The sequence below is a fragment of the Eublepharis macularius genome, chromosome 6 (assembly GCF_028583425.1).
Source record: "Eublepharis macularius isolate TG4126 chromosome 6, MPM_Emac_v1.0, whole genome shotgun sequence".
NCBI classification, from domain to species: domain Eukaryota; kingdom Metazoa; phylum Chordata; class Lepidosauria; order Squamata; family Eublepharidae; genus Eublepharis; species Eublepharis macularius.
The window spans coordinates 81,575,340-81,592,871 of NC_072795.1; the positions used below are offsets into that span (position 1 = coordinate 81,575,340).

The window sequence follows — 17,532 nt, forward strand, 5'->3', positions numbered from 1 at the left end:
AATCAAGAAAGAACACTACAAAAATTGCTGTAAGTAATGGAAACAGATGTTCATACTTTGTGTCAGCGTGGTAAAGCATATATACAACATCCAATTCTATGTTTGAATACCCTGACTGCCTAGGAACTGTATATAGAAGGGTGCTACATGTCAGGATCCTAGCAACAATTCTCTAATTATTATTATTTATTTAATTTCTAGCCCGCCCTCCCTGCAAGCAGGCTCAGTGCAGGTTTCAGCAATAAGTAAAAATACAAAGAATAAAACAGTAAAATCAGAAATCTCCAAGGACATAAGTTTCAGTGAATCAAAATCTTGATGGATATAAGTTCCAACCCCCAAGATGGGGGCCCCTTTCACAATTCCCTGCCCACAATACCATACTTGTAGAACTCAAGGCTGCGTTGAGTTTCTACCACTGGAATGGAACTGACCAATCCAGCACAAAAAGTTGACCATGACAGAACTTATTCTGAAAGGCGCAGGAGACTGAATCTAAGCCCCTTTCAGTGTAAGAAGAGCCTGAATCCAACTCCTTCACCCACAAAGCTGGTGACCAGCACAAATGGTTCAGTAACTAGATTGGTGCACATATCTCTGGATAAATACTATTATGGTCAGTTAAATATATTATCCTTACAGGAACAAAACCAAGCTATTAACACAACATTGAATATGAGTCTTGACAATGTCACCGTGGCATTTGGATCTGACTGATTTTCAACGTAGCTGTCTTGCAGGGTCTCCTATACCAGGATCCTTATTATTACTACGACTGGCTGTCATCTTATGCTACCCATTAGGAGGACTATTGTGACTGTTATCAAGAGATTGGGATCCTTATGACCACCATCATTCAAATCCAACAATGCCTGCACACTGCATGACTCGCAAACTCCACCCTTCTGCTTCTGTGGGATGACACCGTGGCCTGCCTCCTGAGCCATAACTTCACCAATATCATGATCTTTGACTGGTTCGTGAAGCTTATTATGATGAATTAGACCTTTGTGTCTCCTTGGAACCATTCCCAGAATACAGTATGACAGACTCTACCATTTATTCTCCCAGTGAACACTTTCTCTTTTATGCTGATCAACTCATTTGTATGGCTTAGTCCTTAGAGACAGAAATATTTTCTTGAACCTCCACCCAAAGGGCCACTGACCCTGTCTTCAAGGTGAAGCATTCTGGTGCCAACAGGCCTGTTGCTTTTCCTTTTATGGATGGCCTTTTATATGTGACAACTGGGTGTTGGCTGAGACCTCCGTCTGTCCCACCCTTGGCCTGAAGGGTAAAAAATTATATAGAACAAAACAGGATGGGTAGCCTTTCTGTTTTCAACACAGCTTGTTCCCTAGTGGTAGATCCTATCCAGGGTAAAAATAAAGATACCTAGCATCTGACCCCAATTGACAAGGAAGATCAAAAATTAGATGGAGTAGGGTGTAAAAATCATGCCTATTGCAAACGATCAGTATATTATGGCCCATTACCATTTGTTTCTTTGGGATGACATTACCTCCTATATAGAGTTTCTTAAGATAAATGGAAATTGGTCAAACTTTCACAACTGGAAGCCTCAAAGCTACCTAAGCAGCACATTTCTTCTACTAAACATGTGCCTGATTGTTCATCTTACAGTATCACCACTGCCAATTCCCTGAGACATTACTCATCGTTATGCTCCACAGCCTTACCTGGTAAGACATATTCCAGAATAAAAGATACCTTTTTTGAAGGGCTGAATCTTTTTAATTCTAAGACAGATGAGACTCTTGACCATATGAGAAAAAACAAAATCACAGTGAAATCCCTGGGAGCCAATCCTTCTGTCCCACCACCCCAGAGGGGTACTTTAGATCCTACCGCACAGACAACAGAAGTAGAGGCTATCAGACCCTTCACCCACCCTCCTCCTAGAGGCCTCCTTTTCCTATTTATGGTCAGCCTTCTCCTCAATCAAGAAGATATCCTTCCCAGAGATGGATGTCTAGGTCATAGTCACCTAAGCCACTACATCCCTCTAACTTAAGGAGGGTTTTGACAATCACAGCCTATGCCCATGATTCTCCAATTCAGAGGGACCATATGTTTCCCACCTCACTTGGCAGGACACCTGTCAGAACCAGTGAATCCTTTCTATAATTTCCAGATGGTACACTTTAATTCAAGACAACCGCTGGCACTCTACCTCCCTTCGCCAGGCCACCCATCCCTTCCTCCCATCTTCTTGCAGAAGTCAATGTCCTTCTGTGGAAAAGGCTATATCAAATGTGCCTGTGATGGAACAGCACTTAAGAGTTCTGCTTAAGATATTTCCTGGGGGTGGGTGGGAAAGAAACCGATTCTAGATTTGAGAAAGTTGAACAAGTTTGGTGTGATGGTTAAGAGTGGCAGGACTCTCATCTGGAGAACTGGGTTTGATTCCCCACTCCTCCACTTGAAGCCAGCTGGGTGACGTTGGGTCAGTCACAGCTTCTTGGAGCTCTCTCAGCCCCACCTACCTCACAGGGTGATTGTCATGAGGATAATAATAACACACCTTGTAAACCGCTCTAAGTGGGTGTTAAAGTAGTCCTGAAGGGTGGTATATAAATTGAATGTTGTTGTTAACAACAACAGCAGCAGCAATAAATTAGTTGAGAACTGTTTCCCTTTCTGAAGTTTTCCTTCTGTTGCACTCTGCCATCTGCTTTGTGACTCTAAACCTGCTCGATGCCTACTTTCGCATCAAGATCAAACCAAGTTTTAAAGCAGCAGTAAGACTACAGATATCTTTACAGAGGCATGCTGTATTGTACTGTGGCAGTAAGGCTGATTGGCTGGATTGTGGTAGCATCATGGAATGTTGCTCAGGAATCTACGTGGTTTGTAGTATAGTTTGTTTTATATAAGGGAAAGCAGCAAAGTCAAAGGACAGGCATCGAGAAGCAAGGAGGTTAAAGGAAGGAAGCAGAGTATGGACACAAAAACAGTAGCCTGAAGGAAACGTGAATTGATAATGAAGCTTGAAGTAAATGGCAGCAAAAAAGGAAATAAAGACAAGAAGACTAATAAAAAGGGAGCGATGAGGATAAATGACAGCACTTATACTGAGGGGCTATAGGTCTGGAAGGACCTATAGTACAAGGAAGATGGGTCAAGATAGGATAACTAAAAGATATGGGGCAAAATAGGCAGGAATTGGAAGAAATAATCAGTGATGAAGACAAAATTGAAGAAAGGAAAAAATGGAAATTGGCTGAGTAGAATAGGCAATATGGAAAACTGAGGATTATAGGTAAAGGAAAGCTGAGGATTATAGACCAAAGGAAGCAAGAGTCAGCAGGTGGAGAATTTGGATCCTGAAGGGAGTTATTTTAGGTATGATATCTATTGTCACTGTAGCATTGTGACTCAAGAACAATGAGAGCTAAAGCAGCAGGGTTGCCTTAATGGCTGAATTTCACATATTAATTTGAACTAGCCAGCCAATTATTTGGTTGAAGATTCCTTGTTATATACTGTATAATTTGTGATCCATCAAACTGAACACAGAGCACCAGCCACAATCTCTGCTCTGCCAGGTGACTATTCCACTCTTTTTTTGTAAAAAAGCAGGGGCATATCAAACCTTTGGTAAACCGCTATTTAAAGCTGGTGAGCCGAGTTTTTCAAAGTCAGCCATATCAGAAGATGTAAATAGTTTTTCCTGCTTACCTCCAACAGATATAAGCCTATCCCCCCTTTGTAGATCAGCAGCTGCAGCAGGTGAGTTTGGAGTGACAGCCTCAATAACAACATGTCCTGCTTCTCCTTCCTTAGCATGTAGTTGGCGGAGAGTGAGTCCAACACTCGGCATATTTCCTTTCATTAGTTCTACCTGAGAAGATAGATAATGTATTTGTAATACGACTATGATGTCATGATCATGTAACTCTGGTTATATAATTTACAGAATGAAACATGTTACCTGAAGTATAATATGCACCAACTTTGTGGAAAGCCATGTAGTCCATGCCGTTAACAAATTAAGATTACTTCCACTAACTTAATCTGCTGTGTTAAAAGACAAATGCCTGTCTACTCCAATCCAAGCCTTGACTGGAAGTAGGGCTCAAATAGAGGTCAGGGTCTCTGACAGAAGGAAATGCTGGAACTGTACATAACTTTTAAAAAATGAAAAAAGATACTGGGATATGAACAAGCTTCACCATTTCCTCCCCATATCTTTTCAAACAACTAGGAAGGTAAAACTATAAGCACCTCTGAGGATTGGGTGCAGGGAGAAGAAAAATGTACTGCTTGGTGTACTAATGTGATAGGTATTAGTTAATAGGTGTATAGTGTGTTGTGGATAAATCTCCTAGAGTCTGCTTTTCAGAGAAAGGTGTCCGGAGGTGGTAGCCTGCACTTACCTACCCCAGAGGAACCTACGACAGGGGGCAGCCTCATCCAGGCACCGTAAAGACAAGCAACTCAACCAGGGGCTGTGGGGAAGGAAGCAACAGCAGCCTCAGCTTTGCAGGTCCTATCCATGACTCGAGAGAGGCAGGGGTCAGGAGATAAGCTGCAGCTGAGAACAGGCCAGAGGAGGAGGCCAGCAGCGCCTGAAGCTTCTTGGGGCTTGAGCAGGGAGGCACAGCAGCCTTTTAAAACCTTTGAGGAGGGTGGGGCAGGAGAAAGGAAAGCCCAGCCAGGGAGGCCATTGGCCCAAGTTCCCTTCACTCATCATGGGTCCACTGCTGAAGAGAAGGTATCGGAGGATTCCAGGGTCAGCCGACCCCCGGTAATGTTTTATTAGACTAGCCCATAGGGAGGACTACGTTATGCCCATGATGAGTGGCGAGCAGGAAAATTTGTGTGCATGCATGAGGGAGGGGGGGAACCCAGGGTGCAACAGAACCTCCCCCCCTCCAGTACCCTGAGATTCATGGGGCACTGAGGCTTGGAAAAAGAGATGCTAGAGGATGCTACAGCCCCAGACTTTGGTGAGGAGTCTAACAAAAGAATTGGGTTTTCCCAAGTACAAATTAAATATATTGAAAACCCAATCAAAATAAATTTGACTAGAGACTGCAGTAGGAAAAAAAATACATTTATTGTAAACAATTATGGCACTCCACTATTCTGCAAGTGTTGCTTCTGCTTGGTTCATTCTTGTTGGAGAAAGGTCTTTCTTTCCATGTTCATTTTAGTCACTACAATATTTTACTAAACCAGACTTTTAACAGAATCTGATGGGAATTTTTGGTCAGCCTTTTATATAATGTTAAATAGCAGATATATTTTAAAGAATAAAAAGTTTACAGAGTTCTCCTATGTTATCATATCATACACCTAACTACGTCATTGTATTTAGTTGCTGTTTTATATTCTGTTTGCTACAGCTAATTTCTGGCATTTTGTTGTCGATGTTTCACATAATGTGCTATTTAAACTGTTTAGTGTTTTAAACAGTTTGAATAATGCTTTATCATTTTTATAAGCCGTCTCAAGAAACTCTGGGCTGACAATGCAGCCTAGGAGTAGACTAACAGTGCAATCCTATGCAGAGTTACTCCAGTCTAAACCCACTGAAATCAATGGGCTTAGGCTGGAGTAACTCTGCATAGGATTGCACTGTTAATAAATAAATTAATGTAAAGTGTAGGTAGAAAAGTTGGTGGGGTAGGAATAGATCTACGGTATCTAACTAGGGTCAAAAAGCAGTTGAAATATGACCATCAAGGGAAATCACCAATAGCTATATAAACTACCTTATACCAAAAGTACAAAAATATTGGTGTTTGTTCTTTTTTTTTACTTACTTATACAGCTACTGCACAATATTAGACCAAATAGCTTGCATTTCCTCGTTAAATGTTTTGTTCTTACTGTCATTCTAACACAGTCCTAATAAAAACTTCTGTTTCCTTGTTTATTTTTTGTTAACCCAAATGGAAGGTGATTTCCCCATTTTACATCTTCCTTGTTGAATTTTATCTTGCTGCTATCTGCCTAACACTCCAGTTAAGTACATTCCAGGAAAGCATTATAACTCTGTAGTGAACATTTGGAATGAGGGCAGGCTCATCATTTAAACAAATGTCATTTATGTAAGAAAGAAAATACTCTGAAGCAGATTCAGTTTTTCTATTAGGGTGCATACAAGCAACAGTTCAAGCAAATATTTATATAAGAAGAAAAGTTAATTAAGCAAGAAGAATCCTATTTATTTTGACTCTATTTTGAACATACTTAATTAGCTCTGCTTATGTTAAGACTGCAAAGCAACAGCTTTTCAGAACACAAAGAAACAACCAGTTTCTATGACATGCAAGAAGGAAACTCTTTAGCAATTAGCACAAATTGCCCAGGTATTCCAAGTAAATGGCAATTAAAAGAGCAGAACAGAGAAGATACAAACAACTACAACACCCGGCAATCAGCATTTAGCAGGACAATGTTTGCATCACATACAAAGAAGGCCATTAGTTTTGTGTGTGACTCTTCCAAAGAAAACAATTTTGCAGATAGACCAGTATGGCTCTTTTTGAATTAATGTTCACTGAATTTTAGTCCTTATTAGATACAACTGTGACATTCTCTCTGTCCTGAAAAAATGGAAAATATTGATTTTTACCCTTCAATTCTGGTAAGTACTTGACAGAAAAGATTCCTCTAATCTGGGACTTAAACATGTATCAGTTATTGGAAACTTCATAACACCAAGAAGAACAGTTTCACATAAGACATGAACTGGATTTTATTGTTGGAAAGGGGAAGTGGGGAGCTTAGGAAATGGTAGTGATCCTGTTTATTTTGACACTATTTTGAACATACTTGATTAGCTCTGCTTATGTTAAGACTGAAAAACAGTAGCTTTTCAGAACACAAAGAAACAACCTGTTTCTAAGACATGCAAGAAGGACACTCTAGCAATTAGCACAAATTGCCGAGGTATTCCACCAACCACTCAAAGCAGCTTACATAGTTCTTCTCACAACAACTCTGGGAGGTGGGTTAAGCTGAGAGTGGCTGGCCAGCCCTAGGTCACCCAGTAAGCTTCCAAGGCAGAGTGGTGATTTGAACCTGTGTCTTCCAGCTCCTAGTCCAGCAGTCTAACCACTACTCCACACACGTGGGCTCTTTACTTATATGCATTTATACATTTTATTTAATTAGTTTACTAATGCAATGGGAACCTAAAGCTGCTCATGATACAAATACAACAGAAACGAGAGGAGAGGAGACTTCTGAATAGATAGCAAATCTTCCTATCAGATTGAGATTGGTATTTGATTTATTTTTCAGAAAAATGGCAAAGCTGCCTATGACATAAGCCTCACTCACTCCTCCACAGTGAGGCAGATTTTCCCTCCAAAACTGTCAAGATTGCTTGCTGGTGCTGGGCAGCCTCTGGTACTATGTCTCTGGGTATAATCTTAAATTCCTTTTGCCCCACACTTTATATTCCAGCCTAAAATACTTGGAAGATGAGAAGCAAGAGCCCATGTCTTCTTCAAATGAAATAGCACTACAGGCAAAGATAAAACAGCAGGTTTATTAAACTGGCAGGGCTGGTATTTAGCTAGGCAGAGAAAGTAAAGCTGAGATAAATTTTGATTGTAGAACAGAATACTTCACAAGCATTAGGCACATTGATCTTCTTAAAGCTTAGTTTCAGTAGTTAAAGATCTTAAAAGTGACAGGTTGGTAGTTTCAGACTTAGGTTACTTTAACAAGGTTTCTTTATAGATTTTACTTTACAGCTTAGGTGTTCAGACTTCAATACAGCACTTTTTTCTCTTTACACCAGACCCAGGGTCCTCCTCAGAGCCAACCCCCCTTTTAAGACACTGGGCGGGAATTATTCTCCAAAAGACAAAATCCTGATCACTTAGCTTAAGGGGAGTCTCCTTTCACTACCCACTTCGTTTGCCAACAACACCCCCCCTTCTAACATCTGTGTAAATCAGTGCTGGCCTTCCCACTTAAGTACTTTAACTACACTCTTCCAGAAACCTAAAGCTGTCCCAGTTAGGGCAAACTTTCCTTTTTTCCTCCTCACACAGAAGGTTAGTAGGCTGATCCTCCTTGTCAGACTCCAAACTTCAACTCCTCCAACAACTGTTAGCACCCATGGTTACCTTCTCACTGGGCAATCACAGAGAGGAGGGAGCAGCCTGTCAATCATTCTCCCTTCAGGCAGTATTTTAACCTTTTCCCTTCTACTCTCGGGCTGCACTTAGTATACTTTTCATTTAAAAGCCCATTCCTTCACAAAACTGCATTGTAATGAATCAGACATTGGTTCATCAAGTATTGCCTACTTGGACTGTGGCAGTGGCACTCAAGGGTCTCGTACAGAGGTATTTTGCATCACCTACTGTCAGTCCCTTGAAACTGAGGTGCCACAGCTAGAACCTGGGACCTTATGCATGCAAAACAGAGGCTATCCACTGAGCCACACCCCTTCCCCAAAGAATAAAATCTCATTTCATGGATTCCATGGAGTCATTATGATTTTTCCAAATTATGCTAAGTTTTCTTACATCCTATGCCTTTTCATTCACTGACTATGCTCCTCAGATATTCAGAGCATCCTGCTTTGCTTTTTTGACTGAGACGTCAGTGGAGATTTCTCTCTTTTGAGAAGAAGTGTTTATACTTCTCTTCCTGTGTAAAGTCAAAGTAACAGATTGGATCTTAGCCCAGCTTGATGGGAAGGGTCACTCCAGTCACTGGCAAAGAGATGGGCACCTTACAATATCTTTAATGCACCAGGTAACTCAGGGTTATAGTTCCTGAATTCATCAATTGGCAATGGCTGCTTCTTACTGGATGTGCCCTCACACAAGAGCCTGCCAGCAGGATCTGAGGGGAATCAACTGGATTAACTAATTCTATTAGTTAAACTCACTGAGCCAAACTAACTGTTCCAAATGTGCAAGTCAATCTGCTGCCCTGTGCTGTGTCTTCTGTGCAAAACTCTCAACTGTTTTGCACTGACTTTAGTAAATTGGCAATAACTTTTGCCCTTAATTTTTATGTAAGTTTCATTATTTCATACTGTATTCTCTATGAGAGTTACCAGTAACTGTTGCACCTTTTGTTTTCCTGTTTTTTAAAATAACTCTTGTAGTAAAAGCTTCAAAACTCTACTGGAGTGTTTACACATCTCAAACTTGCATGCCATCTTATGCAGTTGTCTCTCTGTGTTGCTGGGAAGAACAAAAGTGGGGGGTAGGATTATATCTGGCTTCTTCCAAATTCATAACTCACTAATTACTGGGGGTGGTGGCAGTGCTTTCTGTACCTGGTCTGTCCTGGAGTCAAAGTAAGACAGGCGGAAGGGGAGTAAAAGATGGCGAGGGAATTCAAGCCTCTCTCTGTCACCTCAGTGAAGGGTTCCTGGCCAATCTTCTTACTGCTACAAGACATTTAGTTATCAGACGAGCATATAATCTAAAAATTATAATGGCTTAATACATACACAACTCTCCATCCACAGAAGACATGAAAATAGTAAGATGGCACTATTAGTCATTAAATATAAAGACTGAAAAATGCTATTTTGATTATTTTAATTGATTATTCTCTATTCTCTAAGTATTTTAAACTTTGTTATATATTAAACCAATGATTTATAATTGTATACTGGAGAAAGAATAATAAATAGCTGTTGTTTATTGGTGTTCACAAGTCTGTATTTCTGGATGATATATACAAGGATAAACAAATGCACACTCCCTGGTGATATTGTCATATTATTGCTCCCTAATGCTAGGGAGTCTGTGCACAGACTGACATTTAAAGAGAAATGTAAAATGTTAAACAAATCTCCAATAAACTCACTTCCTTTTTCATTATGAACTAAAATGTTATCACCTTGTAAATGCCAGTGCATATGACTTAAAAGTAAACTTTCTTTCAAAATAGAAATACTTTTAGTCATGATCCTATTAGAGAGAAATACTTCGGTCTCTGATGAACAGGGTATAATAAGAAAAAATAACAATGAAGATATTGCACCTAAAAGTATCTGGGATCAAAATGTATGATCAAATGGTAAGGAAAGCAAGATATGAGACAATTCAAGGGCAGAACAGAAACCGATCTTTAAAAGAAAAAACAGGGTTTCTCACCTGTAACTGTTGATCGTCGAGTCTCTTCTGTGCAGGCACACATTGGGACTGCGCAGGCGCAGGCCAGCCGCGGAAAAGATTTTTCTAGCTTTTAGAGATGTGAAGGGGACGTTCGGATCCACCATGCATGCGCGCCGGTGTTCCCGCCAATTTTGAATGTATATATATCCGAACGTCCCCGGCATTCCCTCAGTTCACCTGAGCCGCCGGAGAAAAACTCAGTTAACCAAGCACTCACAGCGGGGTAGGTGGGAGGGAATGTGTGTCTGCACAGAAGAGACTCAACGATCAACAGTTACAGGTGAGAAACCCTGTTTATCATCATCGTCCTTCTGTGCAGCCCCACATTGGGAGAATAACTAGCATCTCACCAATGGGGGCGGGTGTGAGTGTCTACTTGAACAAAGAATGCAGGACAGCCGTGCCAACAGCTGATTCACGCCGTGCATTCACGTCCACAGAATAATGTTTGATAAAAGTGTCTGCAGTGTGTCGCAGCTTGGCAGACGTCCCGGAGCGGCACTCCTCGCAGGAAGGCAGCAGAAGCAGCTTGCGCTCGAGTAGAATGAGCAGTAACCAACAAGGGGCACTGGACTCCAGCTTGCTGATAACAAAGTTTAATTGTAGACACAATCCAGCGAGAGATGGACTGGGCAGAAGCAGGTGAGCCCTTGCGAGGGCCAGAGTAACACAAAAACAGGGCAGGAGATTTCCTGAAACATTTGGTGCGATGCAAATAAAACAATAAAGCACGTTTCACATCCAATGTGTGTAGTGCCCGTTCCCCTGGGGACGAGGGTGTCGGAAAAAAGGAAGGGAGGAACACCTTTTGCTGCAGGTGAAATTTGGAGACCACCTTGGGTAGAAACTCCATGCTAGTGTGGAGCATGACTGTACCAGGGAAAAACTGCAGGAAGGGAGGGTCACACCGCAGGGCAGACAGCTCCCCAACACATCTAGAGGACGTGACTGCCACCAGAAAGGCTACCTTTTGTGTGAGCAAAGGTAAGGGACAGGTGGACAGGGGCTCAAAGGGCCGGAGCATCAGCTGGGAGAGAACCAGGGACAGACTCCTCTGAGGAATCGGCGGGGCCCTAGGAGGGAAGGTTTTGAACAGGCCCTTTAGGAACTGCTTGGAAAGCCAGTGTGTAAAAATGGTCTTCCCATCAATCTGCTCATGGAAAGCAGAGATCGCAGCCATGTGGACCTTAATGCTCGAGAAGGCAAGACCCTGTGAGCACAAATCCAGGAGGTAGTCCAGAATGATAGGTAAGGGGCAATCAAAGGGAGAAACCCCTTTTGGGGCCAACCACCTGGAAAAACGTGACCACTTCCTTTGGTAGGATAACCTGGTTGATAGCTTACGGGCATTCAGAATGACCTTAAGAACCTCTGAGGAGAGGCCTACTCCGGAGCGCACAGGAGCCAGGCAGCCAGACTCAGAACTGCCACATTGTGGTGCCTGACCCCGTCCCTGATTAATAGGTCTGGGGCCGGTGGCAGCGCTAGGCATCGTCCCTGTGAAAGGGAGAGTAAGAGAGGGAACCAATCCTGGCGAGGCCACTGTGGGGCAATCAGGATACAGTGGGTGTTGAAGGCCCTGACCCTGGAGAGGACCTTGTGCATGAGCGGGAAGGGCGGGAAGGCATAAAAAAGCCCTGGGGACCAAGGTATCTGAAAAGCATCCCCTAGCGAGTGACGGCCAATTCCGGCCCGGGAGCAGAACAGCGGGGCCTGCTTGTTGTGGGCCGTGGCGAAGAGGTCGATGAGTGGTGTACCTCATATGCGAAAGACTTGGTGGAGGTAAGCCCTGTTGAGGGACCACTCGTGTTGAGGCAGAAACACCCTGCTCAACGTGTCTGCTGCGGTGTTGAGCTCCCCAGCAATGTGAACGGCCCTGGGAAGGACGTTGTTGACCATGGCCCATTTCCAGAGAGTCGTTGCTTCCCTGCAGAGCTTGAGCGAGACCGTTCCTCCCTGCTTGTTGAGGTAATAGCAGGCCGTGGTATTGTCCGACAGGACCTGAACCCTCCTGTTCCGAATGACATCTGCAAAAGACGCAACGGAGAAACGGATCGCTCTAAGCTCTAAGAGGTTAATGTGCATGTTTGCCTGAGTCGGGGACCAGATGCCTTGGGCTGAGAGCTGCCCACAGCGCCCTCCCCATCCCAAGTTGGAGGCGTCAGTAAAGACGGTGACCTCTGCCAGGAAAGGGCCAAAAGGACAACCTTCGGACAAGTTCTCAGGGACAGTCCACCAGGTCAAGGAACGCTGGACCACCCTGAGGATGGAGAACTTCTGATGCTGGTCCATAGTGAGGGGGTTGTACCTCCGGACGAACCAGTTTTGCAGAAGCCTCATATGCAGGCGTGCGAAAAAAACTACCCCTGTGGAGGAGGCCATAAGGCCTAGCAGTGTTTGAATTAGGAGGGCAGTTTGAAAACAGTTGTGCAAGAAGTGACGGGCTAGGGAGGAAAGCCTGGTCAAGCGATCCGGGGGTAAGTAGGCCCTGCCCCGTGGCGAGTCGAAATGGACCCCTATAAATCTAATGGCTGTGCCCGGAGTTAAGATAGACTTATCCCCATTAACCACCAAGCCCAACCTCGCTAGCACAGATAAGGTGAGGGCAATATGGTCCCGGACAGAGTCAGCTGAGGGTCCCACCAGGAGCCAGTCATCCAGGTAAGGGTAGATAAAGCATCCCCTGGACCGTAGATACGCCACCACGGTGGCCATGCACTTCGTGAAAACCCTGGGTGCAGAGGCCAGCCCAAAAGGCAACACCGTATATTCATATACGGAATTCCCATAGACAAACCGCAGATACTTTCTGTGGCCCTCAAAGATGGAGATGTGGAAGTAGGCGTCTTTCAAGTCTAGAATAGCTAGCCAGACACCTGCTTCCAAGAGCTCTATGACCCTTGTCAGGGTCAGCATCCGAAATTTCTCAACCTTCAAATAACTGTTGAGGCCCCTAAGGTCCAAAATGGGCCGGGACCCTCCATCTTTCTTATCTACGAGAAAGTATCTTGAGTAGAATCCCCAAGGGGAAGTAGCGACATTGACCACCCGGACAGCACCTTTGTTCACCAACTCCATAACATTATTGTGTAAAACAACATTCCAACATGGAGAACAACAGGGAGGGAGAGAAAGGGGAGGTGCATCAGAAAACAACAATTTGTAACCATGGGCCACAATAGACAGGACCCAAGTGTCAGAAGTAACAAGCTGCCAACAGGGCAAAAAAGGCCGAAGCCTGTCCAAGAACCGGGCAGTAGTGAGAGTGTCCTTGGAGGCCAACTGGGGAGCGTCCAGGCTTAGTCAGAAGACAGAAGGCTTCTGCACGGAGGTCGATAGTTTAGGCGAGGGGGGCAGCTGCCTCCCCTTGGACCGGCCGGAGCGCCTGGAAGAATGAAGCTGCTGGGCTGAGTAGGATCGTTGGCCATAGGACTGGCCCGAGAAGAATCGCCCTTGACGCTGCTGGTAAGGCTGATAAGGGGTCTGGTAGGATCGGAATCAACCGTAACGATACCTCGGGCCCGACGGCTGTGCTGAAGGAGCAACTCCCAGGGACTTGGCCGTTTGCTGGTTTTTCTTCATCAGAGAGAGAGACTCATCCGTTTTTTCTGAGAAGAGCTGGGGCCCCTCAAACGGGAAATCCTCCACCTTCGCCTTCTTATCTGTCGGCAGGGCCGTGGACCGGAGCCAGGCATGTCGACGCAAGACCACCGAAGTTGCCATCGCTTGCGCTGCAGAGTCGGCGGCGTCCTTGCCCGCTGTCATCTGTTGCTTTGACAGCTTCATAGCCTCAGCCTGGAGAGCCTTAACCAGGTGGCGACGATCCTCCGGGAGGTCGGAGAGGTAAGAGGACAGCCTTTTCACAAGAATAAATTATAGGATCCCATTATAGCTTGGAAATTTGCTATACGGAATCCCAAGGACGCGGATGAGTAGAGCTTCCTGCCCATGCCATCCAGCTTCCTGCCTTCCTGGTCTGCCGGAGCCGAAGAGGAACCGTATCGGAACCGAGCCTGACCTTCTTCTGCCACGATGGAAGAGGGCTTAGGATGGGTGAAAAGGTACGGACAGTTGTCCTGTTTCAGGCGGTAGTACCTTTCGAACTTCTTTGCCGTTGGCGGCAGGGATGCCGGTGTCTGCCAGAGCGCAAGAGCATTATCGACAAAGTCCTCCACAGGAGGGAACGCCACCGAAGCGGGGGACCCTGAATACAACGCCTCCAGCAGCTTGCTTTTAGGCTTGGAGGTCGTGGAGGCAACATCTATCTCCAGCGGGGGCTTAGGATGGGTGAAAAGGTACGGACAGTTGTCCTGTTTCAGGCGGTAGTACCTTTCGACCTTCTTTGCCGTTGGCGGCAGGGATGCCGGTGTCTGCCAGAGCGCAAGAGCATTATCGACAAAGTCCTCCACAGGAGGGAACGCCACCGAAGCGGGGGACCCTGAATACAACGCCTCCAGCAGCTTGCTCTTAGGCTTGGAGGTCGTGGAGGCAACATCTATCTCCAGCGCAGCGGCCATCCTGACCATCTGTTCAGCGAACGGAGCTCACCCACGGTGTCATCCGGGGAAGGGTCAGAAGCCACATCCGAGGAGTAATCGGACAGGGAAGCCAGGCCCTCTTCATCCTCGGAATCCGAAAATTTCGCCGGGGTCTGTGTCGGAACCGAAGCCGGGCGTCCGGCCGGAGCCGATGGACAAGGCCCAGGAACCGAGGGATGGAGTTGCACTCTAGCCGCAGGAGGAGCAGGCGCAGGTTGCACGAGCGGTTGAGCCGGAACGGAAGACAGCGGAACCGAAGGGTGTTGCAGGAAGGGCACGGACTGCTGGAACCAGGCCACAAAATCCTGCCAGGAGGTCATGTTCCCTATCCCCGGGACAGGCTGCCAAGGAGGTAGAGGAGCGGACACCGGAGCAGGCCAGTGGTACGGCGCTGGAACCGATGAGGTAGATTGCATTGGAACGGAGGCTTCCGAAGGCACCAGGGCGGACGGCAGGGAACGCTCAAACGACTGATACGGTTCCGGGAAAGGCAGGAATGGCACGTAATCCTCCGATGCTGTTGGAGGAGGCGTACAAGGAGGTGACGGGGTGTGAAGACTCACCACATCGTCAACAATCAGGACCGGTCTGGGTGGCGTACTGGGCCACACAGTCGGAGCCGGGGATGGCGCACGGCTCATAGTTTTCGACTTGGCCTTGGCCTTTTTTGGCGGGGGCTCCGAAGAAGCCTCTGTGGCCGAAGCTTTAGACGAGGGCTTTGATGACGTCTTCGACGAGGAACGCTTCTTAGCCTTCCGGCTAGAAGGGCGATCCACAGAACCGGAGTCAGATCGGTCCTCCGGAATGGGTTGCCCTGTCGGTTCCGAGGGGAGCGGCTCCGGCGATTTTCGAGACGGTGCCGGCGAAGGAGCGGCGGAGCGGGGCCTATCTCCCGATGAACCCGATGGCTTGGGGGGGAGAAGGTTGGCATCCCACAAGAAGGCACAGAGTCTGGCCTTCTGATCGCTCCTTGCTTTCGGGGTGAAAGACATACACACCGCACAACGCTCCACAACGTGCCCCTCGCCCAGGCAGATGAGACAGAGCTCATGGCCATCCAAGTGGGTCATCTTCGTGCTGCACTTCAGACACTTTTTAAATAAAGCTGTCTGAGACATTTTGAACGATATTTCCCGACAGATGGACACAGGAAAATACCGAACAGCACAGGAAAACGACGAATAAACTCCGAAGAGATGCTGAGAGACAAATAATGCTAGACAAGAAGAACCTTTTTGACGGCGGTGAAAAAGGAACTGAGGGAATGCTGGGGACGTTCGGATATATATACATTCAAAATTGGCGGGAACACCGGCGCGCATGCGCGGTGGATCTGAACGTCCCCTTCACATCTCTAAAAGCTAGAAAAATCTTTTCCGCAGCTGGCCTGCGCCTGCGCAGTCCCAATGTGGGGCTGCACAGAAGGACGACGACGATCTTACTATTTCCTTAGGTGTCCTATGAACAGTTCAAAATAAAACCTTCCCTCATATTAAAGAGTCCAGTAGCACCTTTAAGACTAACCAACTTTGTTGTAGCATAAGCTTTCGAGAGCTACACCTCTCTGGCTCTCGAAAGCTTATGCTACAATAAAGTTGGTTAGTTTTAAAGGTGCTACTGGACTCTTTACTATTTTGCTACTACAGACTAAACATGGCTAACTCTGGGTCTATAACCTTTCTTCAGAAAACTTTTTACTTTGTCTTGGCCTTATTTCTTATTTTGAGGCAAATGGCTCTGAATTCCATTATGGCAGCCCAAGAACATACTGTGCTTAGGGTTACCATATCACAAGTATTTACTCAAAAGGAAGTCAAATTTTTAAAACCCTTTTTGCTTCCTTTAAAAAAGGGGGGGTCATCTTCCACTCAGGTATACAGATCCTCTGAGTGTACGCACATGGGGAGAGCAGGATAGCTTTGGAGAAAGTGTGCCGACTCATTCAACAGCAGAGAAGAGCAGCAGTGAAAGCAATACTGTCTACAAACATTGTTTTTCAAGCTGCTTTGCATTTCAAGGGAAGAAAAGAGTTGGGTGGATTTGCTGGCTAGCTTTAGAAACTGCATCTCCTTACTGGGCAAATGGTAAGAAATAGTAGGAATAAACACTAACTGTAGATGGTTGTTGGGGGTTTTCCGGGCTGTATTGCCGTGGTCTTGGCATTGTAGTTCCTACAAGGAACTACAATGCCAAGACCACGGCAATACAGCCCGGAAAACCCCCAACAACCATCGTTCTCCGGCCGTGAAAGCCTTCGACAATACAACTAACTGTAGATGTTATGAATTTGCAGATATTTTTGATAGGGAACAATAACACTAATCATTTTTAAATGGCCTTGCTGGATTGGAAGAATATCACTTTCTGTTTGAAAAATATGACTTTCTAGCCTACAAAAGCATTGCAAACTGAGGGAGGGGAGGAATTTAACAGTGCATTCCTAAGGAGGGTTACACCCATCTAAGCCCACTGATTTCAACAGATTTAGAAGGGTGCAATTCTGTTTAGGATTGCACTGCCAGTTGGTAAAGTTTATGTGACTCTTGGGGGTGGGGGATTAAAAATTTGAAACAGTGTGATCCAATTCAGTATTACTTGTGAAAAGTTATAATGCAAAGTGTAAGTAATTATTTTCTTCTGTAGTCTATATTGTTTATTGTACTGGTTAATTAATTATTAATTAATGAAAAACTTTGTTTATATTGCTTTTTAAAATTCACAATCATCTACTTTTATGTTTAACTTTCTCAGGGAGGGGGGTGTCAGTCTTACATTCAAGGTAGTCTTCCTTTTAAGTAAATATGGTATATAAGTATTTAAAATATTTATATCCTGCTTTTCTTCTGATCAGTAGGACTCAT

General features: G+C 45.1%; 1 protein-coding gene across 1 annotated transcript in view; it reads right to left on the bottom strand.

The window, feature by feature from the left end:
• The window catches only part of PDZD8 (PDZ domain containing 8), a 104,264-nt gene that overhangs the window by 4,353 nt on the left and 82,379 nt on the right, over positions 1-17,532 (bottom strand). The window contains exon 4 of the mRNA XM_054982822.1: positions 3,703-3,865. Coding sequence (XP_054838797.1) covers positions 3,703-3,865 — 163 coding nt within the window. The remainder of the gene's footprint in view (positions 1-3,702; positions 3,866-17,532) is intronic.